The sequence below is a fragment of the Podarcis filfolensis genome (genome assembly GCF_964270895.1).
Source record: "Podarcis filfolensis genome assembly, chromosome: 5".
NCBI classification, from domain to species: Eukaryota; Metazoa; Chordata; class Lepidosauria; order Squamata; family Lacertidae; genus Podarcis; species Podarcis filfolensis.
The window spans coordinates 70,934,706-70,961,162 of record NC_139608.1 but is presented as its reverse complement, the minus strand read 5'-3'; the positions used below and the strand labels follow the sequence as shown (position 1 = coordinate 70,961,162).

The 26,457-nt window shown below is 39.7% G+C and overlaps 2 protein-coding genes and 1 long non-coding RNA gene across 4 annotated transcripts; 1 reads left to right on the top strand and 2 right to left on the bottom strand.

Annotated features, from left to right (window-relative positions):
* Window positions 1-42: 42 nt before the first annotated feature.
* Window positions 43-8,020, bottom strand: DNAJC12 (DnaJ heat shock protein family (Hsp40) member C12). The gene is made up of 5 exons (XM_083614531.1): window positions 6,002-8,020; window positions 4,137-4,215; window positions 1,622-1,761; window positions 1,225-1,423; window positions 43-241 (listed from the first exon to the last, which is right to left on the bottom strand). Exons 1-5 carry the CDS (start codon window positions 6,077-6,079, stop codon window positions 147-149), a joined length of 591 nt encoding a protein of 196 aa, XP_083470657.1. The 5' UTR covers window positions 6,080-8,020; the 3' UTR covers window positions 43-146.
* Window positions 8,021-10,242: 2,222 nt separating this feature from the next.
* On the top strand, window positions 10,243-24,455 carry SIRT1 (sirtuin 1). Of its 2 annotated transcripts, XM_083614472.1 has the most exons (10): window positions 10,243-10,416; window positions 10,456-11,098; window positions 11,921-12,037; window positions 13,078-13,319; window positions 14,700-14,852; window positions 16,491-16,638; window positions 17,158-17,237; window positions 18,837-19,023; window positions 19,308-19,883; window positions 22,433-24,455. In XM_083614472.1, the coding sequence occupies exons 2-10, from the start codon at window positions 10,558-10,560 to the stop codon at window positions 22,741-22,743; spliced, it is 2,355 nt and encodes a 784-aa protein (XP_083470598.1). In that variant the 5' UTR covers window positions 10,243-10,416; window positions 10,456-10,557; the 3' UTR covers window positions 22,744-24,455. The 2 variants fall into 2 exon arrangements, with proteins under 2 accessions (XP_083470598.1, XP_083470597.1); XM_083614471.1 differs by having other exon boundaries at window positions 10,243-11,098.
* LOC310762896 lies at window positions 24,193-25,836 on the bottom strand. Its single transcript, XR_014548292.1, has 2 exons — window positions 25,475-25,836; window positions 24,193-24,497 (listed from the first exon to the last, which is right to left on the bottom strand). It is a non-coding gene; the product is annotated as an uncharacterized lncRNA (long non-coding RNA).
* Between the last annotated feature and the right edge of the window lie 621 nt (window positions 25,837-26,457).

Genomic DNA, 26,457 nt, shown 5'->3' with positions numbered 1-26,457 from the left:
TGGAAAATTGTGGCATCAATAGTACAAAACTACCTAGTTAAATAATATTCAAAGAGACTCCTTTATGAACATATGCAAAATACTGAAATGGTGAACACGGTGTTCAACATATATTTGGTCTTCTGCATGGTATTTGGTCTTCTGCTTCATATTTCATAGTTTCTAAACTTCCGCAAGAGTTCAGATGGGGTGTCACCAGACCAGCGAAAGCGCAAATGCCAACAGTTTGGATCGGAAAATCCTGTAAGGGGGTGGGGGTGGGGGGAATTGAGAGAGAGAGAGAGAGAGAGAGAGAGAGAGAGAAGAAAAGAATCAGCTAGTAGAGAGGAAATGGTTCTTTGGGTTTAATAAAGTAAAACTCCTTTAATACAAAAACCACCAACTCCCTGCTTATCCATTCATTTAGGAAAGGCCAAAAACTGTCGATGAAGCTTAGGTAACTTGGTGGAGGGGGGTGCATTCAAGCTGTGCACACAACTAAACCTAGTCCTGGATTGGCTCAGGACCCTGCATACACACACAATAATAAGAAACCAGCATCACAATGTATCCCAAAGAGAACCTGCATGGTAAAGCCACTTTGAGGTTTAAAGAGCTACGCTTGCCTAATTGTTGGGTTTCTTTGTCCATACATATATTTTGGGCCAGTAAATCAGCAGCACTGGCTCCCACTCTCCCTAGGATTAGTATCCCCAATTTTTATGGTACTTTGTCTCTCCCACCAGCTGTCTTTCAGAGATAAAGGTTCGAGGAAGTTTCCTGCCCTTATTCCTATTCTGCACTAGTTCATCCACGCATGCTCATCACTTGATTTTTCAGCATTTGTTACTGTACTGTTAACAAAAGCTATTCTGCTCTTCTTCAAAATCATTTGAAAATTCCATCTGAATGTGTGGCCTGCTATACTGTGTTTGAGATGATAGGGAAGCTCCATCTGTGATGTTTGACCTGCAATCTCACACTCATACACCACGTTAGCACTGGATCCTGCAGTCTTCAAGGGACACTCATGCACATGTGAGCTAGCCCCAGCTGAAACATGAGAAGTATGAAGTGCAGGACTCAGAAAGACATGTGCAGCATACCTGATATTCATGCAAACCCACATGAGGACAAACCCCACCCCCGAGAATAAAAGAAGGCTGCATATTTCACTTATCTGGTGCCAGCCCCAATTATCTGGATTTTTTTCTGTGTCTAGCACTGGTACCGCAAACTATTTACCTGGGGAATCAGGGCTCTTTGGTGACAGCAGCTTCCCAGTAGTGGGGTCAAAGTCTTCTAGCCCCTTTTGGTCATCTAACAGTTCATGATTGTTGTTTTCAGATTTCTGGGGGAAATTGTCAGCCATCTTATCATTAAGATTTAAATCGGGAGCTTCCAGCATTGGCTCTTTTTTACCTCTGACAGCCCAGTGCATTGACTAGACAAAAACAAAGAAATCAGTGGCATTTGTGAGTTGTAACACAGCTACACATGCTTGCTCAAGGATGAATGATATCCTCACCGATTCCCATTCCCATTGCTGAACAATGCTAGCTAGCAGAGAACTTCCCCACCCACAGAATGGCCTCTTTTTTTCTATTCCCCAAGAATTATAGATGCATAAACCAAAACTAACAGTTTTGACTGAGTTGCTCAGAGCCTCCCACTGCTGGAACGGGATGGTAATCTTGCTTCTCCGCCAGTAATCATAGCGAGATCGGCTCTCTTCATTGGTGAGGATTTCTTTAGCTTGCTGTAGCTTCTGAAAATTCTCCACTACAAATCAGAGACAGAAGAAAGGTTTATGAAAATTTTACTGAAATGTATGTGTTGCTTTTTCTGCTTTTAATTATTTTATGTGTAAATGACCTTCAGTCAGTGATTTAGAAGGCAATAAATAAAATAATTGCAATAATAATAACAATAATCCTTTGTTGGATATCACTCAGTGTGAAAGATATATCCACTGTCAATATTTTGCAGAAGGGATTCAAGTGCATTATTAAAATGTAGGTTTGTACTGTACAGTTTAAAATTATTAAAGCACGCTGTCTCCTTAGCATGACAAATTCACTTATTCTTTTTCTAAAAAATCAGACTTATTGCAGTTTGGTAAGTGACAGGAGACATATATTGAAAGGTGTGGAATGATTATAGGAAAGTGTTCAAACACCCCACAAGCAAATCAGAACCAATGCTCAATAAATATAGTCTAACTCCACAAAAGGATTGCGCAAGCAAATCAGGATGAATACCCAATAAATATGTCACCTGGAAGAGCCTTTAGTTTGATTTTGAAGATTTCAAATGCAATCACGATGACTAAAAAAGAATTAGTCATCAAAGGCAACCAGGTATATACAAGTGAAACAGAACAGATAGTTCCAAGAGCATCATGGGAGCAGTGATATGCACATATTAGGTCTACTACAAAACAAAAACTTCCCGATCGTATTAGGGTGATCTCATTTTTTCCAGTGGATATAAAAGTTTCCATACTATAATAGAAACACAAGTCCGCATCCTTAGTAACCATCTGTGTAAAGGTTATGGAGATTTATATTTTATCTATGAGTCACCTTTCTATTATATGGTTATTATTATATTCATTTATGCCAGTTTACTATACTAGATAGATCTTTTGAAAGGCACTGAATTAAAATGCTAACAGGCACTGGCAAACACAAACAAAACGTCATGCAGTTTAGTTTTCCAGTTATGTTTCTCCCCCACCCCTGATTGGCAAGCTGATAATTCTTCTACAGGAAGCAATTTAGATAAAAGGGACAAGGCAGTTAGTATTTTAACATCTAGTAATGACGTAAATCATATGAAAAATAAATATACATTCACTAGATCCATAAACATGATTTATTTATTTTTTGTATGTGGAAAACCAACAACTCCTCATTCTTATTTGCATAATATACAATTTTGCCATTTGCCCCTGATTTTTTAACTACATATTACATGGAAATATGTGTTAGCAGTGACCCAACACCATTTTAGAAAGCAAAAATTGCTTTGGAAAGAGATTTTGAGTGATTAAGTGGGAAGGCAGGTACTCTACCTTATTTTTACTCCAAAATGTCCCTTATAGCAACATTTCCTCCATGAGGTTCAAAATATGTTTCCCTTGGGGACAATTTGGTGTGGATAAACAGTGGGCATGAAAGGAGTTAACCACATTTAACACAAACAGAATCCCATTACCCCCTTTCCACATCTTAGTTATTCCCAAATGATTACTCTGCACAGGTCCAGAAACAATGCACTGCCAAATACAATTTTAATATTTAAAACAATCCAGCTAAGTCCTACTGAGCTTAGACCTCTTGGAACTAATGAATCTAAATGAGTCACATCTACAACTTCAATGGGTCCACTATGTGTAGGATTAACATTGGATAAAACCCAAAATGTGTAAAAAATTATTGAAATGCAAATAAATCAATACAACATTAAACACCCTGAGTTTGCATAGTCTCTTATGACTATTGCTTGTTCAAAAAATAAGTGCACAAGTTAACAGGGTTGCAACTTCATAAAGCCCCATCTGTTTGCTTAATGCTTTTCTTTAGCTGTAGATCATTTGGAGAAAGAAAGCTGGACCGTAATTTGTTTCAAAAAAGGGAAGTGAAGCATTTGATTTTGTAAGCCACCCTATTAAACCTACGTTGCCAAACAACTGCACTAAAGAATAGAGTAGCTATGATTTTCCTCCAGAATCAATGTTTGTATAAGCATTAGGGCAATATAGTTCAACTTGCTGCTGAAAAGGAAGTGTGCCACACAAATAAAAATAAAACAAAGTGTGCTGCATATATATAAATAGGGCAAAGTATTAGGCAGGAAATTGAGGGTACTTGTGCCTTCTTCTATCGTAGCCAGTGCCAGCAAGTGACAAGGCTGCGCATTTGCTAGGGCCCAGGTACTTGTAGAGCCTGGGGGTGAACTTCCACAGCAGGCTGACCAGTCTCACCTTTCACAAGATGGCAGGAAAGGGAGCATGTTTTGGAATTTTTGATTTGCACCCCACTCCTTTGTCAGGGTTAGGGGGTGCTTGGCCAACGGCTCTCAAAATCCTGAATCCACTGTTCTGTGTAACGTCACCTGTTTCATTTTGAGAGAGAAAAGGAAAAACCACATACCAGCTTGAGGGTTTCCAGGATGCTTGTCAGGATGACATTCGAGGGCTCGAACCTTAAATTCTGAAAGAATTTGTTCAACCTAGACAAACAATTGAAGAATGGATGGAATTTGTTTTCTTGCAAAAAATATACCTATGGAAGTTTCATATATGACTTGTTTCTTACACAAGTATGTATGTGGCACCATGCGTAAAACTCATGGATTTGTATTATCCATTTTACTGAATGTAAGATTTACTAAACTGGCAATTGGTATTCACAGTGAAACAGCCACTTACACCAACTTTACCTGATACAGGCAGCAGTGCATATGGGAATATATTTATTTTCCCTTACAAATACCTGCGTCAAGCAACTCTTCTTTTGCTATAGGTTGACACTAGAGCCTCAGTACACAGCAAAATAGTCTATGCATGTGTTCATGCACCATTTATTCCACAGAAGATCCATGGAAGTCAAGGTCAGATTTCCTTGGAAATAGTCTCCACCAATGTTGGGATATACGGGAGCAGTCCACTATATGTGTAAATATGGTAAATTAATCCCAAAGCTGCTTGAGTGCAAAACATTTTCCATATATCTAGATTTCTTTAATTCTAAAACATACATAGGTTCTGTTGAAAATGGCAGACTCACACAATACCATGGCTGTCAGCAATCTCTTGTGTCTACTGCTCATGGTTTGTAATGTGAAACGTCTCTGTCTCCCTAACATAAATCACTTTTGTGCAGTGGATCAGCTTTCAAAGCCAGCAGACAGCTTTTTCATAAAATGTTATTTCTGTTTACTTCACTTAGGATGCTACCCACTTGTTGTGGTTCAAAATGACTATCCCATTGACACAGCTTTTCATTACAAAAATCAACCACGCTGACTTTTCATGCAGGCAAAATCTAGTGGCCCCTTGCTGGAAGCCATCTCAGCAAACCTTTAGCGGGTGGGCAGAAGGCAGATCTGAATCTACTGGTAGATCTCTTTGTGTTTTGCAGATCAGAAAGGATTTGCAACTCTCAACTTGTTTAACAATAGCAGCAAGAAAATAATCTCCCCTCTTCCTTCTTCAACTACTGAGGTGAAGAAAGTTTGTGGTAACTGAGAGTGGATTTTTGCCTGAAACAGTTCCGTTCCTCTCTGGTACTCAAAGCAAATTTCTGGGCTCAGCATTCTTTTAGTCTGTGCTTTTTTCACCTCGCTTTGCTTGGTGGATCTCTTAAATTCTAGTAAAATGCAAGTGAAATCCACAAGCCCAAAATGTGCACACTCACGGTAAGTTTTTATTTACCGTGAGAAGGGATATTATCTTTTCAAACTCCGCAAGGATTTCAGTGAAATCCACTAAATACCAGATTGCTGTTTCCTTATGTCGACATAGATCTTTTTAAACAGAACAACTGTAACTACATTCTGTGCCACTGTAACCTCAAACATAATCTACTGAGGCTTTGGATATTAACTGGACTATTTAAGTTAACACAGGACAACTAGAGAATGCAGAGAATTCCTTAGGTGTATACCAATTAAAATGAATAGCTTTCTGGAAGCCTCCAATAATTACTTTCAGAACTGCTTCATATTTACATTACACAATTGTAATGAAAAAATTCAAACTATTCTATTGAAGCAAAGCTGTGTGAACAGTTAATTGTGTTCAACAGCTTAATGTTGCATAGGTCAAAAAAACTGAACTGGGGGAGAAAAACAGATCAACTGCTAAAAATATGTACAGAAAACATGGGGAAATTATGGAAGAATAGAAACAGCACATATACACCAAATCAAAATAATTGACAAAGAAAGAACATTTTAAAAAAAATTGTAATGAACTAAGGAGGGAAATAGTAAAATCATAATTAACTAGTCTTACTGTAGACAATTCATCACAGCCTAGCAAGCTGTAAAAATCTTCCATGTCCTCCAGTCTGCAGTTCAAAATTGCATCCATCTGCTTCAATCTGGCAAGCACTTTCCCACTTTCTGAAAACAGAGACACAAAAAGCTTAAAGCCGTCTTTTAACCAGTTCAAAGCTATTTAAAGTGATTAGAGAAAAACCGATAGGTGCAGTGATGCTGAAGCTTCTCTACAGATGATTTTATACACTGAGATGTCACCCGAGACTCTGTAAGCACACCCTCGAATGAGCCTGCTCTTATTGGTGGAAGCGAATTCTGATCACAGTTTACAATTGCAAAGCTCTCTGGGATTTGTAGTTTACAGAATGGAGGGGGGGACCCAGCTTTATGATTCATGTTTCCACCTGTAAAGAGCTTAGCTTTTTAATGGTTGTTTTGAAACAGTTAAAAATGTTTTTAGTTTAATATTTTGGCCATGGGTATGTGCTTAATTTGGGGGTTGTTGTTTGTTGTTGTTGTTTTTGCTGCTGATTTGTTAGCCACCTTGAGTTTCTTTGGAAAACTAGGCATGATAGGAATTTTTAAAATAAATGAAGAGGGAAATTTCAGAGCATAATTATTATTTTTTTGCCATAGTCTTAGTTTTGGAAATTAACAGCTTTGATATAAACTGTAATTCCTGATTCAATTTAATTTGATAAGGCATTGTTGCGATTTGTTCACATTTATTTGTTTTAATATGTATTATAACAGTTATTTAATGGAGCTACAAAGTATGTTCCTTCTCACTTGTGAGAATAAGAAAATCAAATCCAGACAATTTAGAACTATATATTTAAAAAGAATTTATAAAGGGCACATAATGCAATTTAAAAGATGATGCAACAAATAACAAAGAGGAACAAGTGCCAACATCTAAATGGATTCTTGCCATTAGTTTGCCTATGTAGTTGCAAAACACTGTGTACAAGTCTGTTTGCCCAATCTTTTTACAACTGAGAGTACTAGCATGACGTGCAGGATGATGAAATCTAATATTTGAAGTTCTGACAGATGTGGGTATTATGTTTTCCCCAGCTTCATCAATTTTTTTAAAAAACCTCCTGTGCTTAAAGTTCTGGTTTAGAGAGTAACATCCACAAATACAGTAATAAGGAACAGACCAGCCTAACCTCAGTCTAGTTTGCAGTGGGCAAGGTAACATCCCTGAATGGACTGGATTTCTGTATTGATTTGAAAGAAGAATTAGAAGGTGGAGTTCACTCTCGCTGAAAGCCATACACTGCAATTAATAGCTGTCATTAATATCTATCACCAGTTATAACATAATAGGACCAGTTCAGCCGGCTTGCTGGAAAATGCTTCATTGATTTAGTTCATCATGTACCAAAATAACTGTCCCACAGTTAATCACAAGGCCTTGGGCAAATATTTGTGCACTGAACCCTATATACAGAAAAACAGTATACAGGTGTCTCATACTGGTCACCAGCTATAGTGTGGATCATCAAGGAAGCAGAACAGGATGGAGTCCCTACCATTCAAAAGCACCACATTTACAACAGAGGAAACGCTTCAAATTCTTGAAGAGGACGAAGTTGCAGTTCTTCCCACAGGGCATAACCAACCTATGCAATTTGCTACCACAAGGTATTGCTACCAGTTTAGATGGCTTTAAAACTGGATTAGACAAATTGATGGAAGATATAGCTACTCGTCATGATGGCTGTGTGCTGTCTCCAGTATCAGGGAAATAATGTCTATGAATACCAGGAAGAGCTTTTGTGCTCTCCTGCTGGAGAGGGGGGTGCTCCATAGGCATCTGTTTGGTCTCTGTGGGAAGAGAATACTGCTTCCCACCTCTTTTCCAGAGGACTAGATGGCACTAAGGTTCCTCTCCAGCCTTTTCATTCCATGGCCCCCAATGAGTCCCATTGAAACAGTTATTAGTTCTCTGTTTTCTTTTCAAAGTTTTTAAAAATATGTTAATGAATACTATTTATTGAGGATCTTAGGTGCCTTGCGCAGTGCGATCCTTCACATATTTACTAGGAGTAAGGTCACGTCCCCCAGTAAGAATACCATCTGAACCATGCATGTTTATTTCAAAGTCTCATTGCATTCAGTGGAGCTCACTCTTACGCAAGTATGTTCAGGATTGCAACATTAGTCACTGAACCATTGTAACACTTGCAAATTTTCAGTCATAAGAAAAAGAAAAAGAAACATAGTTTTGCTTTTTATAAAAAGTACATGCAATATTGAAACAATTGGTATTCCTGTGAAAAGAATCGCAGCATAATTGTTTACATTGTGCCTAGAAATGATTCAGTTTATTTGAATGTTAGCATTCAAGAATGGAAACAAAGAAGACCAAACCCCCCCCAAACCAACACCTTTGTCTGAATGCAATTCCAAACTAACCAAGAAGAAAAGGGAGGGGAGAGAATGAGGTATCTAAGCATGGGCATGGGTGAATAGGTAGAAATTGAGAAGCAAGTTACAGAGCAATATTAACTATAGAAAGTAATGCAAGTTACAGCAATTTAGGTTACTAGTGGCAAACTCTGTTCAGGGTGAATTCAGAGGAATTTGCCTTATGACACCCTGTGACAGGTTTTTATCCTGTCATTTTCCTGCCCCACTCCCAGAACATCCCTTTTGGGGAACTTGCACTCCACATTGGCTGTGCTGGGGTGAAGTACTTGTGCCAGCATATAACCAGCTCAGCCATGGCTGAGCCAAGAGACCCCCAGGCCCACCAAATCTGAATTCTCTTACCCTGACGGATCTTGGGTTAGGATTATGCTGGAATTCTGATTATTTAGGAAAGAATGAAAATACAACATCTGCATTGAAGAGTATGTTGAGATGTCTGTGTAATATATTAAGGTGACAGATATCTATTTACTGAGGTCCTGCTAGAAGTGAAAAAGATAGGTTATTTATACACCAAATTCAGGAATAAATCAAGTGAAAAACAGCTGGCACAGACATACCCTAAGGCAATTTTAGTGGGTGTATGAGTCCTTTGGAAAGCACCCAGTGTGACTATAGCTATACCATAATCTTTATGAAACCATTTTTAAAAAAACAAACCTGAAAAACAGGTAAATGATGCATTGAAATGAATTGCTATGTCCACAAGTATGGAAAATGTGTTTACAATAACAACCAGTAAATACGTCAGGCTCTTAACCTGAATTGACTTGTGGGTGCTTTCCCTACAAGGGTGCTTTCCTTTGTCTCCTTTACAAACAAATTTAACCTGAAAATTATGTTTAAGAGTGGGAAAAAAAGAGGTTAACTTCCACTGCACTCTGTCTTGATTACAGATTTATATTTATAGAGATGCCAAAACAGGAGCTATGAACCTTACTTAAAAAGCAAAAGGAAACCCAGAACAGCATGAAAAATCACTTGCATTCCTAAACACGTTCCTTCTGAAGCCTGCCCCAATTTATTTGGCGTCGTGTATATCTGTAGATGACTCGCACAGGATGCTGAATTAGTTGCCTACCTATTTTTATCTGCTTTTATGTATAGCGTTGTGGCGCTTAAACTTTGCAGCTTTACTTTACATTTGCATGAAATGTAAAGCTTTAAAGTATTTAAAACAGGTAAGCATTTCAGTGGGAGTTCTTCCAATCTACAAGCCGATGCTTATTTTAATGAGTGCATTATTAAATCCCACCTTTAACTGCTTTAATGTGTGTAGTATTTCATCCTGCCAAAGACGGCGGCCTTCTGCTTGCCTCTTAAGGCTCCTCCCCTCACGACCCCTTTCCAGAGCTTGCTGCGGCTCCCGGCCCACTAGCGCCCTTTCCCTTCTTTAGTCTTTGCCCAGGCAGAGCAGAACCCGGGAGCTGCCCGCCCATCCAGCCTTCGCTGCTCCTTCAACGAGTTGCTGCGTCAGCGCCTTTCCTCTTTCCTCCCTCAGTTCTTTTGTTTATTCTCCTTTCGCTTTTATTCATTTTTTTTGGGGGGGGGGTAGGGAACACACCAAACACTACAAAAGCATATAACGATCTTCTCCCTATCCATATTCACTCAGAAATAAATCCCACTGCATTCAAAGGGATTCCTCCCCCCCCACCCCGCACTCCGTAAGTTACGTTAGAATCAAAAGGAATTCGTTACGGTATTTTTAGCTTCAAGTTTTATTATAAAAGAGTCGACAAAATATAGGTGAATTATTCTTTTTTTAATATATAAAGGTGGGCACGTCAGAAAAATTCTTGGGGGGGGGGGGGGTCACGTGACTGCGGACTCCGCAACTTAGCCGCCTCGTCATTTCACCCCCACCCGCGCGCGCTCGGCGTCACGTGATCCAGTTTGTTGTTGTTGCGGCCCTACGCTGGGCGGCTGCCCGCGTGGGCGTCGACGGGGTCACGTGACGTGTTTAAATCTCTGTGTGTGTGTGTGTGTGTGTGTGTGTGTGTGTGTGTGTGTGTGTGTGTGTGTGAGAGAGGTGCGGGGGGGCTGTCTTTTCCATCTACGGGGAAAGGTGGGGGGTGAGAGCGAGCGGGCGGAGAGGGAGAGGGAGGGAGTACTTGCTCCTTCTCCAAGATGGCGGACGGGGAGACGCCGCTCCTCCAGTGCCGGAGCGGCGGCCGCGGCAGCAGCGGCGGCGGCGGCGCTGTGTCAGCCGCCTCGGAAAGCCCGGAGCCAGCTGTGAAGCGTCAACGCCGGGGCTCCACTGACAGCGCCGGCCGGGCCTGTTCGGCCGCGAAGGAAGCCGGCGGAGAAGCGGAGGCGCCTCTTTACATAGGAGGCGCCGCCGAGGAGGCCCTGGCGGAGGAGGAAGAGGTCGCTGCTGCTGCTGCTTCCTCTGGCGACAGCGAGCCGGGAGAGGCCTCGGCAGCGGTGGCAGAAAGAGGAGGAGAGGAAGCCTGGAGCTGCGCTGGGCTGAGGCGCTGGGGCCTGGCCCGAGAGGTGCCGCCGCCGCAGCCACTACTGCCGCAGTTGTCGTCGCCGCCGCTGCCGAGGTGGTGGCCGAGCCAAGGGGAGGGAGCAGAGGCGGCGCCCGCCGGAGACGCAGCGGAGGCGGCCATTGGCTGCGGGGCGGCGCAGTGTTCGAACGGCGCTGCGGAGGCGGCCGCGCGCCCAGGTGAGGAGCCGCTCCAGAGGCGGAGGGGGCGACAGGTGGGCGCAGGGCAGCGACCAGGTCACGGAGGAGGAGCGGCAGCATCAGCACCGCTCGGCCTGCTCTTTAGCGGCACGGGAGGGAGGGAGTCGCAGGGAGAGACCCGAGAACACCGGCATCCTCTTCTAACCCCGGCTCAATGGGATTGGCGCGGGGGGAAGTCAAGGCTCTGCTTAGTCCTTCTCCCTCCCTCGATCTTCAAGAGCCGAAGGCCTTGGGAAATCCTCCTAAACACAGTCTTAATGTTTGCAGTAATCTGTGGCTCCTCCCATCCCATCCACTTGTCACCGCTGGAGCCGGTGGGGGGGGAAGAGAGCTGGGAGAAGGCGACTAAACGTGCAGCCTGGTCCTATACAAGTTTGCTCTAACTGCATATAACTTGCAGTCTTGAACAGCAGCCTGTGCCTGGGAGGAGAAAGCTGACGGAAGCCAGTTTCACTTGGGCTGACGGTTTGCTTAGTAGCAAAAAGCTAGTAATCCCATGCAGAATACAGGGATCTTGGGCAAGCTAGGTTTTTCTGACTTCTATGGCAAGTGCATCATGTGGAGGCGGAGCACCCTCTTCTATGCAACTCTTGAAGATACAGAAGTTAAAGCAAATCTTACACACATATTATTTCGACGGTACCTAAAGCTTACATAAATGAGGATGATGTAAACATGATTAAATCCCAGTTTAAAAGGAATCTTGTTACTTCTTGTAGGTGAAGTACAGCATAACTTGTTCTAAATGTGATGGCCCTACTTTTATCTGATAATAGCTTTTCTCTGTTTAATGTCTTTCAGACAATATGTTTTTTAATGATGAAATAATTGCAAACGGCTTCCATTCCTGTGAGAGTGATGAAGATGATAGAGCCTCTCATGCAAGCTCCAGTGATTGGACTCCAAGGCCACGTATAGGTAGATAGTTAGACTTCAATATAGGGGTTCCAAATAAATATCTTGTAAGATTACACCTTCATTCTTGCTTTTATTTTATTGGGCAAGTCATATCTTTATATTTGTGACACTGTTGTCTTTCCTTCATGTAAGTCTGAACTCTGAGTGGTTTGTTGAGGTGCCTGTATATTTGGCTGCTTATCTTGGCATGAGTAGGAGTTACACCTTGGAAGAGTAGCTGAGTGGCAAATTGCCCCTGCTTTTATCCTTCCATATTATCAACTCTACACCGTGCAGAACTATGGAGTGCTCTATCTCTTTCTTCAGCTCTAAATCCAGAATTGGCAATTGAGGGCATTCCGAGGTGCAAGCCTGAGCAGTGTGTATGGAGGTCCTGGGCTGCCCAGACAACAAGACCCTCTCTCACACTTGCTCATGTGGTCCAAAGGAAAGGAAAGCAATACATTTGGCACCAGCTTGGTGGCAGGAGTTGCGGGAAGGAGGCATACAAGACACCATACAAGTGCCTTAGGGACTCCACTCCTAATTTTTGCAGGGTTTACTCCCATGCCTTTTCTTCTCCCAAGGATGTCCTGCAAGGCAGCAGGCACAGATTGTTCCTTAGGGTTTACTCCCAAAGCCTTTTCACATTACATGTAGTTCTGTAATTTTTTTTCACCGATTTTTTTTCCTTTGTTTTATGCAGCAACTGAGGTTGCAATCTGAATTGGGGATTAATTCTGCCCTACCATTTGAATTGTTTTCTTACTCAAAATAATCTCCTTAGCTGCTTTTACCCCACAAAGGAAAAAAGATATGGGAACCAATTATCCTATTCATGGGATTAATACAAAAATGCTGTGGTTATTTGTTGCTCACAGGATGCCTCACCCATAATGCCAATGCATGCCCTTTTGTGTGCAGTACATTACACGTTTTTCAGATTGGTATGCTACTTGCTCTGTTGAAAATGTGATAAACAAAAAATGTTGCAGAATTTTCTCCATCAGGTTGAATATTCTGCATCAGCCAGATGACAATTGCTTTATTTTCTATTACAGGCCCATACACTTTTGTCCAACAACATCTCATGCTAGGCACAGATCCACGTGCAATTCTGAAAGACTTGTTGCCAGAAACTATTCCGCCTCCTGAACTTGATGACATGACATTATGGCAAATTGTTATTAATATCCTGTCAGAACCACCTAAAAGAAAAAAGAGAAAAGATATTAATACAATAGAGGATGCTGTGAAACTACTACAAGAGTGCAAAAAAATAATTGTCTTAACAGGAGCTGGGGTATGTATCTAATGTTGAGTAGAATAAGTGGAACATTATTTGAGATTTTAATTATTCTGATGCAAGTATGTGGATCATGTGAATGGATTTCTCTCTGCTGTGCTACAGTAATGCTAGAGTCGCTCCTGGGTAGATCATTTTCTATATCCAACACCAGCAAGAGATGGTTGTCCATATCACAAAGCTCACAGTTCTTAAGAAAATATTTATATCCCATGTGCCCAAATATGCTGAAGGAAAGATACCTGTGTGCCCTAGTGGAATGTGAATGTTGTAGCAAATGCAATGATTTTAAGACCATGTACCTTTCATCATGGGCAACAATTCTGTACTGCGGCCCAGATTAAACTAGTTGCACTTGTGGGAGCCAGTGCAACAAGTGTCATTCGTGTCCTCCCCCCCCCCCATCAAATTTGGAGGGGTGGGAGAACTCCTAGAATCGTGGGGGGGGGGGGGAGAGCATTCATCCAAACAAGCAGACAGAGTCTCACTGTGCATCCTGCAGAGCACCTGAGCAAAGGGATGAGAAACTAACTTCTATCACTAGCACGAAGGAACATTTAATTCCCTTGCTCTGATACTGTAAGCACTGACCTTTCATTGAGGCACTAGCAGCTACCCTTGTTTCAGTAGTTCAAATTTATGCAAGTGAATCTTCAAAGGTAGGTAGAAAGGCTAAGGAAAGTAACTGATTTCTGGTAACCCACTACTTTGGGCCAGCCTCCAGGAGACTGAGGCAGCAGTGTATTTGCAGCCTATTTCCAAACCATTGTAGAATCATAGAATTTTACAGTTGGATAGGACTAGTAAAGCATTTGACAAAGTTTTAGGAAGTAAGTGGTAGAACTTGGCAGCGATGCTCATTTGCATCATATACAATGACTTTAGTTGGAGTGCAAGCAGAAGCTTGTTCTGCAGCAACTAATGCCCTGAATAGAATCGCACTACCTACTTTCATTTGTCTGGAACGAAGATGATACCTGTTAAGAAAAGTCTTATTGATTTTGAAGTGGCTGAACTGAAATGTTAATTAACTCTGCAGTTCTCTAGCCTGTATGCATATTGTGTTGGATTTTCATAAGAGTTTTGCTATAGTTGTAAGTGGAACTTCCTAATCTGCAGTTTTTTTAGGTACCTGAATAATGGATAGTTCTAAAAAAAGTAATATTTTATTTGCCAAAAGAAAATAAGCAAAGAGTTGGGGGGGTTGACTATTTTTAGTTAATTATTTAGTTAGTTATTAAAAGCTTTTATAAACCGCTCACTGTTTTAAAAATCTCTAAACATTAAATTTTACGGTGTATAGTCCAAATATTTTACAGCAACAAATGTTGTTATAATATACAATTGATCTTTATTATGGTATGTAACCTGTTTCAGGTATCTGTTTCTTGTGGAATCCCTGACTTCAGATCAAGAGATGGCATCTACGCACGGCTTGCAGTAGATTTCCCAGATCTTCCTGATCCTCAAGCAATGTTTGATATTGATTACTTCAGGAAAGATCCAAGGCCATTTTTTAAGTTTGCAAAGGTGCCTTTTCTCTCTTGCTTATATGAAAAACAATTACGTTTAAACAGCCTATAATCTTTATGTATCTAAAACAAAGACAGTTTTCCACAAAGCTGTTATGCCCTTACATGAGCAAAGGGGCACATTGATTATTGCACCAATATAAAATTGCAAATAATGATGTCATGCTTGCTTTGTAGTGTGTTTGAGTAATAATCAGTGCTCTCTTTCTCTTGTAGTGGTTCTTATTTTTATGGGATATTAAGAAACAAAAGAAGCCAAAGTTTATAGAGTAACTATCACTGTTGCTTCTCCTATTAAGACGGCACTACTCTTTTTTTTTTTTGCTCGATACAGTAGCGATATGCTTATAACAAATAGGTGGAGTCAAATGTGTGAGTGAACTTTAGTTTACACAGTAGAACTTCATCTTCCTCGCCAGCCCTCCTCCTGCCTCTGGTTCCCCCTCCCCCCCCCCAAAAAAAAGTTTCAGATGATCTCCTTCTCTACTCTGAATCAGATTTTGATGGTGTCTGGATGGGAAGAGGAAAGTGAAATACTTCAGTGTGACTAAAAGTCTATTCCACTCATAGACAGTTTTGAATACAATCAAATGTTTAAATGCCATTATGATTTATGACTTTGCAATAGCATTGCATATACTGAATCTTGTTTGATGGTGGCGGGTGGGGAAAACTAATTTTCTGACGGTGTATTTATATGCCAAGCTGCGGCATAAATATTTTTGTCTTAAACTTAAGGCATCCACCGAAAAAGCAATAATATTGTTTTGGAAGCTTTCGACTTTATGAACAAATTTTATTCTTTCATAAAATTAATAACATAATTAATGAAAATAGCACAAGCTAAGTTGACCAACTTGAATATGTACAATGCTAGTAAAATGTAAAATCAAAAGCTTTTTCAGTGGGGTTCAATTATATGTGATTTCACTGATGCACGTGGTGCCTCGGAACATAACTCCCACATAAAAGGGGGCTGCCTGTATACTTTTTTTAGTACAACCTATAATTCATTTGGGGATCTTTCTGGATGTAGGATTGTGCATGCTAAATAGCTTTTCTTTTCATTCATACTTTTAATGATTAACACTGATCAACAGTTGTAATGATCAACATTTTCGGGGCTTGGAAGATACACTTTTTCAGAGGAGTGGGTTGTATTAAGGTTGTGCGCATGCAGAGTACCGCTCACAAAGTTGGACTTCCCCTTTCTCTCTTCTCCCTGTGCTGCCTCAAAATACCATTTGAAGGCTTCTGCAGCCATCTGGAGCAGATTTTGAGAATCCCTGGAGGTCTTCAAAGGAAAGGATAGGAGGGGGAAGTTCTGTTGCATGTGGAAGTATGCTGTGCTATCAGAACAGCAGCACTGGACATGACTCCATATTTAAGCTGTGCATAGCATGTTATATTTTCGGTGGGGGGTGGCAGGAGATAGTGTATACATTTTCCCCATTTAAGTTAATGATGTATATTAGTAGTATTTTCTCCAAGTCGAAAGGTTAACACAAGTTACAATCAGTTTAAGAAAATGTTGGTTCTAGTAAGCAATAGCTAATGTATGGTGGCTGATCTTTAAACAAAAACTGAAATGTGATATTAGCAAAATTTATTTTTCACTTTTTAAAAAATTCTACAGGAAATATATCCTGGACAGTTTCAACCATCTCTCTGTCATAAATTTATAGCTTTGATGGATAAAGAAAAAAAACTGCTTCGCAATTATACTCAGAACATAGATACACTGGAACAAGTGGCAGGAATTCAAAGGATAATCCAATGTCATGGTTAGTCAATCTTAAATTCTATCTAGATCTCATGTTAATTTTAATGTGCGTGATAAGGGATACGTGGAATCTTTCAGCATTTTGCATATCTCTCACTTGGTTAGTTCCTGGAGAATATAGAATAGGATAAATGTTTTGAACTGCACATTTATGAATACATCTGAAGAGGATTGTGCTTCGGCTCCCTGACAGTGAATTCTATTGCAGTGCCCCCATAGATTTTCAGGATGAACAAATGAAATAAAACAACAATGGGTAGTATTCAACTAATTAATACTTGGAGTGAACCCATTGGAATCCAAGGGTTTGCTTACAGTGGGCCTACTCTAAGTATGACTAACTGGATATAATCCAGTGAATTTTATCAGCTAAGTGTGAACATGCAAATTAAGTCATACATGTTTGTATGTGTTCCTATTCTCAGATCAGTATGACTAGAATAAACTAGGTCGGTTAATATATGAATCCAGACAACTGCATACATCCTTATTTGCTTTCTGGTGTGTGTATGTGTTTCAGGTTCCTTTGCAACAGCTTCTTGCCTCATCTGTAAATACAAAGTTGATTGTGAAGTTGTTCGAGGAGACATTTTCAATCAGGTAGGAATAAAACCATAAATATTATCAGGTACATTTAAGGCTGCATTCATAAACAGGCTTAAGGAGTAAGGCTCTAGTGAGCCTTAACTGATCTTCTGTGCAAACATGATTAGGAATGCACTGTGAATGAACAAAAAGTATGAGTGTTAATAACTATCAGATAAAATGTTATCCTTATATCTAGAAATGTGAACTGTAGCAGTTCAAGAATTCAGTTTACATAGAAGCAGTTGTAGTTCTCCAGACAAGTGCAGTTCTTATTGTTGCATGCCACTCCAATCTCCAAGCAGTGCAAGATTCCAGAGGTTCCAGATGCTTACCTAGGGGTTCAGAAAGCTAGCCTGGCTTGATTGGCTTTTAACAATTTCTGGATCCAGGGATTATAGGGGTCTGGAACCCTCCCAACCCCAAATCTGGAACCCTCCCAACCCCAACCCCAAATATAACATTATATTTCACCATTGCTTCAGTTGAGCTCAAAGCAGCTTGGAAAGATTCTTCGAAGTAGAATATTTCTTGTAGGTTAGTTCAGATGTGACTCTTGACCTGGACACTTTGACTTTTATTTCCCTAAGTATTTTAGCTCAGCTGCCTAAGATTAGAGCTAGCATTATTTCACCATTGCTTCAGTTGAGCTCAAAGCAGCTTGGAAAGATTCTTCGAAGTAGAATATTTCTTGTAGGTTAGTTCAGATGTGACTCTTGACCTGGACACTTTGACTTTTATTTCCCTAAGTATTTTAGCTCAGCTGCCTAAGATTAGAGCTAGCAGTGTCAGAATGATTTCAGTCCACCTTCCATTTGGGAAGGGAAAGTTTCAGGGATATAATTTGTAAGCTCTAGGGGCAGAAGCAGCTTTGGGGAAAAGACTGAAGATTAGGATGAGGGAATCTAAAGGATGCGGGTCTGGAGACAAGGTGGTTGAATCAAGGATGCATAGTGACAGTAGACTGAGAATTGGGAGGAAAGGCTTTGTGAGACTAGGAAAGGAGGAACTAAGGCATCCCTGGAAACTACAGCCCTGCAAAAATTATTATAAGCCTGCTAAGAGGCTAGTGACCTGGGTTTCCATGCTGGCTATGGAAACACATGACTCTAATGTTTAATTGATGCATCTTCATTGTATGCATCATAATCTGTTTCTGTACAATAGAGAGAGAATACATATGTGAGGCAATCCTTCACAAAAGCTGATAAATATGCAACATGTGCTGTGCTTCTCTTTGTTAGGACAGATGAGAGGAAATATTTGTAAATTATTCATAGAATAGTTCTCTGGAAAATTGTAATCTCTTAACATTTTCACAAGTTAAAAAATAATTTGTTCAGGTGTTTCATGGGGAAAAAACTGGTTAAAGTATTAGTCTTCCTCTATTGAGTACAATTATTAAAGAAAACAATTCATACTTGCATGTCATCATCAGTTTTGTTACACTTGGAATATTATTTAGAAAAGCTGTGGATTATAACATCGTTCATTTTTTATAGCAATCTGAACTTCTTAATAAATCTGTTGCAGCTAATCTTTTGACCCAGTGATTTGCTAATTGAATTTAGCTTCTATAAAACTAAAAATAATAATGCAACCTTCTGTATACAGGTTGTTCCTAGATGTCCCAGGTGTTCACCTGATGAACCACTTGCCATCATGAAGCCGGAAATAGTGTTCTTTGGTGAAAATCTACCTGAGCAGTTTCATAGGGCCATGAAGTATGACAAAGATGAGGTTGATCTTCTCATTGTTATCGGGTCTTCACTTAAAGTAAGACCGGTTGCGTTAATTCCAAGTAAGTGTTGATTGCTCATCTCTTGGGCATATGGAGGGGAGTCTCTGTTTCAGAATAAATATATAATTATTGAATTTAGAGAGTTTTTTAGATCTGGGAGGAATATAAGAGCAAGGAGTGTATTTATCTTGGATACTATTAAGTAATATTGGAGAAGCAGAATTCTAGGTCACTTTTTAGTGCATTTACAAGTAGTTCCTAAAACTAGTTGTCACATTTGTTAATAACAGTTGACATTATATTTCTGTAACATTCATTTTGTTTTATTTTTCTTAAACATGTAGGTTCTATCCCACATGAAGTGCCTCAGATTCTAATTAATAGGGAACCATTGCCTCATCTACACTTCGACGTGGAGCTTCTTGGTGACTGTGATGTCATTATCAATGAATTATGTCATAGATTAGGTGGTGAATATACAAAACTTTGTAGCAATTCAGTGAAACTTTCAGAAATAACAGAGAAGCCTCCCCGACCTCACAAAGAATTTGAAATACATTCAGCTGAATTACCACCTACTCCTCTAAACATTTCTGAATATTCTAGTTCACCTGAAAGAATTGCACCACAACATTCTCAGGTGGTACGTTCAGAGCAATCTTCTGAATATAAAGCAGGAAATTCTGATGCTTCCTTGGAGTCTAAAGAGAACTGTGTAGAAGAAAAAAATCAAGAAGTTCAAAACTCTTTAGAGAATGTTGAAAGTCTTTCTGACCATCTAGAAAACCCAGAACATGTGAAGGAAAATGGATCTAACCAAGAGGAAAACAAAGAGAGAAGTGAAAAAACATCTGTTGAAACACTGAGAAAATGTTGGGTTAATAGATGTGCAAAAGAGCAGATTAGCAAGCGGCTTGATGGTAAGTGCTTAAATAATTTGCAAACACCACTACATTCAAATTAAACCATACTTTCAAAGTATTAAACACAGCAATTTTGTTTTGAAGGAATTCAGTCAGTAGTGAACAGCATTTTGTAAAAATGTCCTGATCTTGCAACCAGAGATACAAACAAAAACATGTACATCCACTTCAATAAAAAATACTTAGATTTATGTTGGTGCAGTACAATAGGAAATCTAGAACAAATGAAAGAATTCCTCTGACTGAACCAGCTGATTACTTCAAATGTTTGCAAGCTTTCAAACTACATGTAGGCAATATGAACTGAATTTATTTTGTATGCCTTCAAAAATAATGTCTGCATTTCTAATATACTTGTTTTATCTCTTTGCTTTTCTGCCTTACAAAGCTATTGTCAGACCCATATGAAATGAGATATCTATTTATAATTATATCCCACTTTGTCCCTGAAGGTGTTTAAAGAAGTGGTCCTACCCATGGCTGTGGGCAAAATCCAAATTAGGATATTTGTAATAAAACAATGTAGTAATCTTTGTTTTGTTCTAAAATGCAACAAATCTAGAAAGGCAATCGGACGTGAAACACTGATAAACACTTGGTTGATGAAGTTGTGCAGTACCTTTAAGTCAACTCGCATCACCTTCATTTGGCATGACTTGGTGAAGGATGATGGGAGCTGTAGTCCACAATAACTGGCATCACATAGGTTACCACTGGTTTCAGCAATTAGGCTGCAGTCCAGACCTCTGATCTGCCACAGGTAGGGTGACAAGGGCAGCACTATCCCTCCACCCAGCCCAAAACAGCTGTACTGGGGGAAAGCCCCCAAACAGGATGTGCCAGGGAGGAGTTGAGCCAACCAGGGATACCCTGGATCCCAACTTGGCCCCACTGACATCACTTAACCCTCACACCAACTCCAGGCTGGTAAGGATTATTGAGTTCAATGTGGCTTACTTCTGAAAAGACGTGTATAAGATTGTGCTGTCAAGTACATTATGGGCGATTCCACACAATCTAAAAAGTGGCAATGGAAATGGCACTTCTGTGTGTCGTGTGAAGGGGAGGGGAATTTACATATCCCCATGGATATTTTCCCCCTGCATCTTCCCACAGGAAATATGCACATCTTTTGTTTCTCTTCCCCCTCTTCTTTCCCACTCCCTCATCTTTTCACAAAATCCAGAAGCAGCAAGAGAGGGAAGGGTCAGTTCAAACATGATTCGCAGGATTCGGAATTACTTCTACACATTTGAGCAGCATTGTTTGCCTGATTAGGACATCATGACAAAATTAAGTTTTGCTTTAAGCAGAAAGGGGATCTTGGGGGGGGGCGGGGACGTGAGGCAAAGTCTCACTCCTGAAAATCTAAAACCAGGTTTGAAGGATTATCTAAACCAACCCAAATTTTAAGATGCAGACTTCTGTTATTACCACTGCTTTTAAGCATCCAAATCAACTCAATTGTTGCAAGAAAAACCTGAAAAGAATTGGGAAACTTGTTTTCCCCTCAGTTTACAAGGATTGGTGCACATGGCAGTAGTTTTCAGTGCCAAGCTATTATATGAAGCCATTCCTTATATGGACTATGTGAGTTTTCTCCACACCATCCAATTTCTTCTTTTCTTTTTCTTTTTTTTTTGCAGTGCCATATAGAAATTGACTTGGTATTTGTGGCAGCTTGCCTTGTATAAGTTGTAGTGTGCACACCAGCACCAAGCTTCTGGTACATGTCTGCCAGATGTGAAGCATGGATATGTTTTTTGCATTACAAATTGTATTAATATAGAACAGTATGCTTTCCTCAAGTTCAGAATGTCTAATAGTATACTGGAGATAAAAATATGATTTTCTGAGTAAGACAAAATCTCATTTAGATGCCTGGAATGGGAGAGACTTGTAGCACGAACAGGTTGCAGCAATACCAAGAGTTGTACAGGCCTTTTAGTGTAGCTTGCAATTGCACAGCCCATCAAAAATGGTATTTCAGTCAACTTGCTTTTAATAAGCCTTTAGGCGGTAAGCTCTGAAGCGATTGCTGTATTTCTTTGATAACAGTCATTGGCACAGTCTGATGTCATTGCTTATTAAGATGTATCTTTGAGAAAAGTAAAGGGAAAGAAGTGGATAATTAAACCACAGAAATTAGTTACACAGTCATAGCTGCTTCCCTTCCCTCAAGATCTTTGATCGTGGCCACCAGTAAATGAGAGTGGAAGGGAGCTCTTCCTTTGAGACAATATTGGAATGTGTACATTATGTGTACAGTGAGAAACGTGGAGGGGGGTGCTGAATAGTGAATGCCTTCATATGTTACTGAATCCAGTTAAGCACATAGCAGCATGTAGTAAGTCTTTAAAAAGGGATTCCATAGTCCACAACATGTGAAATTAAAGTGTAATAAATTTTATGTATACCTATTTCCTTACCTAGAAACAGTAGTGCTTAAAATAATGACAACCCATAAGCATTAATGTATCACATTTAGGACTTCTTGGGATGATTAATGCTGAAATAACTATTCTTGCTAATCAAACATGTTTCAGGTACCCAATACTTGTTTTTACCACCAAATCGCTATATTTTCCATGGTGCTGAGGTATACTCGGACTCTGAAGATGATGTCATATCCTCCAGCTCTTGTGGAAGTAGCAGCGATAGTGGGTCCTGTCATAGTCCAAGCTTAGACATAGAAGACGAGAGTGAAATTGAAGAGTTCTATAACGGTATAGAAGAAGATACTCCTGACAGAGAAGAGGAGAATGGATATGGAGAAGATGGAATTGAGCTTCAGGAATCTGAGTCTGTGTCGGTAAACGAAGCTGTAGGATTTGACCATTCGACAGACAAACTATAAAGTAATTACTGACTGGTTTCAGGAACTTTCCCACCAGCATTAGCAGTTTTGGCATGTTGGAATGAATGTGTACTGAATTTAGAGCAAGGAAAATATAAGGATGTAGTGTTTATAAGCAACTAGAATAGATTTTCATGCATAGTTTTCTAACTTTTCCAATTAAATTCTATAAAGGCACACTCAACACTAATCTTTTTGAATTTTGAAGGTACTAAGTATCTTTTTACTGTCACTCATTCATTTTTATTAAGTTTAATCTGTGTGAGCTGTGTGTGTGTACATATACAATATTTTTGCTTAACAAATTTCAACCTTTTTTTTTTTTTTGAACCGTTTTGAAAAAGCCATTGGAATGTTAATATAATATAAAGGGAACAGCTAATCTAGACCAAAGAATGGTATTTTCACGCCTCTTGCTTTGTAACACTTTGATTTATTTAAAGTCTCCCCCCACCCAGCTCTGTTACTGCATAATCTGTTTAACACTGGTATTTCCCCAAAAGTTAGTATGGCAGCTATGTTTCTTAACATTAGTCTTCATGTTGAAATGCATGTGAGCATATTGAAATTAGGCATCATAGTGAATCCCTGACTACTTTGATTATTAGAAAGTGCTACTGCAAAACAAAAAACTTCCTGTGGATATGTAATAGTGCCTATTGGCTTGCAAAATTATAGCAAAATGGTGTTCAGTTAAATAGTAGCTCATTAAACTTTTTTGTGACACACAAAGGGTAGGTGGAACAGGAAGTCAGTATACAAAGCTAGCACTTAATGTATAAAATCTTTTGTGAATGCTGCCAAAATGTGAATATGTAAATGTACTGAAGGTGTGTATATAATATTCAGGATATGGGAGCAGTCTCCAAAAGAGCTTCTGTACCCAACACAAACCCTTAAAAGGAGAAACTTAAACTTCCAATATAAAACAGAAAGTTCAGTTTAAGCATAAGTTTAAAATATGCTGTTTGAGGACGGGTTTCTGTTTTGGATAACTTAATACCACGTGTTGGTACTGAATTATACAAAAAGCAGCTACAGAAATTGGTCACAACGCTGCTTCTTCAAGGCTGCCTTTTAAAAGTGGATGTCACACATACTTCCAGCTGCAGATTGTTTCCATCTTCCACAATGTGTTTCCTCACCCTGTATTTAATAGTAAGTTTTATGTTTATTTGTGAAACCACTTTCCAGCCGTATCCCAAGAGAGCTCTGCCAGTTATTGATCATTCATTCATGTACATTGCTTTAATATTTATTCCATTTTGAAATATGTAAAGTGGTTGTCCTTTTTAAGCAATTAATACATCTGTTCTGTAACAATAGCATAAAAAAGTGTTAAGAATGGCCTTCTGTGTTCATCTGAAAAACATTGGCATGTTTTCTAATGGTCCAGGTTCTAAATAGCAGAACTTGCTAGACTACACTAAAGAATGCAATATGTTTAGCTTTGCTTGCATGTCAAAATGTATTTGTGCTATAGGAGATATTTTAAAATGAAAATATTTTGTTTTTAAATTATTTTTACAGTGTGGATTATTTTATGCTTTTATATTGTATATAGTGTCTTTTATGTAACCAACTGGCAAATGTTTTGTAGAAGACTGTTTTAAAATGACCTGGCTCTCTTCCTGCAACTTTTGAAATACAAAACCAGTGTTTTATACTCGTATAGTCTGTTTTAAGGTCTATTAAATGGTCGTTTAAATTTTGGTTGCTGTTAATAATGTGTGTGGAAAGCCTCTCACTCCTCTCTTGCAACTTCTTGTTTTACCAACAAATATGAAATACAATACAGCTTGTGGAAAGTATACTATGGTGTTTCTCCACTTAGGGTTTCTAATGGATGTGAACAACACCATGGCTGGCTTTAAATTTAGTCTAAGCTTAATGTGAGACCAGTATATTTTGAGCAATTTAGACCAAGCCTCCATCAAATGTCTTAACTTTTCATTTTAAAGAATGAACAGGACCACTGCAGATGCAATGCAGCCAACTTTCGCTTACCTGTGCATAATAAGGTGGCCTATTACTTCTGTGCTGCTCTCTTCAGATCCTGCATGTGAGATGCAAACACACCCCATCCTGTTTTAATGCTTGAAGCCAATTGTGCTATTTATTCACTTTGCCTACTGTTGCTGCCATGCTATAATTCACAGCATGAATTCACAGTGAATTGGCAGTCCCTGATTTGAGCTAACCTACGAGTAGTGCCAACAATGATTATTTACAGATGAACAGAGAAGAGCAGCCTGACTGGACCTTAAATGTTTTCCATCCTTCATAAGAAGCTTTTCCTATGTATGTTTTACGCATTAAAAGGAGGTGCTAGAATATCTCAATACATTAGGATAACTGAATTAGCTGCCTCCATGTAACAAGCCATTTCTGACTGCTGGTCTGACTCACTACATGAATTGCCAAGTCTTTGCCATACTAGTTCGTTTTTTCTCCCTATGTTTTGCCCCAGAAAATCACTCATGTGCCATCCAAACACCTTAGAAGCTAGAAATAGCTTAATTGTTCCTTTTGGCAGCCATCTCCCTATAATAGTCATCTTTCCATATCAAACCTAAAGTTAATGTGCAACAGTTACTCTACTGGCTGCCTACACAAGGGCAGAGGCTTGCATGTGAGGAAAGGGAAGTATGTAATCCACTTAAAAGTATTTTATTTCATATTATTGTGTGAGCAAAAGTGTATCAAGATACTCATCTTCAGGTACCTCTACAACCCAACAGATGGAGGAGAATCTGCCACAGTTCAGCAATGTAACTTTCAAAGTAAAAACAAAGGAAATTTTCTATCAGATTTTTATTTTAATAATATATAAGGCCACTCAAAAACAGTGTTCACTGGGTGGCTCATTAATAAAATGATAAAATGCAATTAATACTTTGTGTGTAAATATTTTAATCTGATAACCTTGTATTTATGAAACCCTAAGAGCAGCTGTGCAACTGCAACTATAAAAGACCTAGTGGCTTAAGGAGAGTGTATTTGTGTGATCAAGGATTGCCTGTGTTTTTTAGGAGTGAGACTCCTGTAGAGTAGAATATAGGACAGTTAATATGGTCAGTATAATAATAAAGCTCTGAGGGGACAGGTGCACCTGCCCAAATTGCCATATGATGAATGACTTTGTTTGTTTTTTAAGTGGGGAGACCTTTGACTTGTCATTTTCTCTGGCCCTAGCTGTATTTCATAGCAAACTGTTCTGTGAGCCCCCTTGCCATGCGAAACACCCAGTAAGGGTCATCTTATTCCACATGGACATACCTGAGTTCTAAGACCATTCTTGGAGGCGGTTGCTCATCTTCTGAAACAGATAACCGACACCTCTTGTTATGGCACTTACTGTAACAACTTCATTGTGAGGAGCGGCACCTATTTTTCTAGAATGAAAGCCCCGGTGCAACCCTACCTGGCCCTTGAGAGTGCTTCTGCGCAGGTGCTGCATTGCAAATCCCCCCCTTCCTCCATTCCTAGGGTTAACCAAGCCTTCCCCAGCCTGGTAACCTCCAGACACTGGGGATGACAGACCCTCCAAGTTTTCCAGGGACGTCCTTGATTTAGTGAAGCCGTCCTGGTTTCTGCTTTGATCCCGGGAACGTCCCGCTTTTCCTTAGGATGTCCCTATTTCCATTGGGAGAAATCTTGGAGGGTATGGAGTTAATGTTTTACAGTGGTACCTCAGGTTACATACGCTTCAGG

Coding starts and splice junctions, on each gene's coding strand:
- DNAJC12 (XM_083614531.1), bottom strand. CDS start 6,079: ATGGATGCAATTTTGAACTGCAGACTGGAGGACATGGAAGATTTTTAC. Junction 1,762..4,136: donor TCCTGGAAACCCTCAAGCTG/GTATGTGGTTTT, acceptor TCTGATTTGTAG/TGGAGAATTTTCAGAAGCTA. Junction 242..1,224: donor AAAGAGCCCTGATTCCCCAG/GTAAATAGTTTG, acceptor ACCCCCTTACAG/GATTTTCCGATCCAAACTGT.
- SIRT1 (XM_083614472.1), top strand. CDS start 10,558: ATGGCGGACGGGGAGACGCCGCTCCTCCAGTGCCGGAGCGGCGGCCGC. Junction 17,238..18,836: donor GAGGAGACATTTTCAATCAG/GTAGGAATAAAA, acceptor TTCTGTATACAG/GTTGTTCCTAGATGTCCCAG. Junction 19,884..22,432: donor GATTAGCAAGCGGCTTGATG/GTAAGTGCTTAA, acceptor AACATGTTTCAG/GTACCCAATACTTGTTTTTA.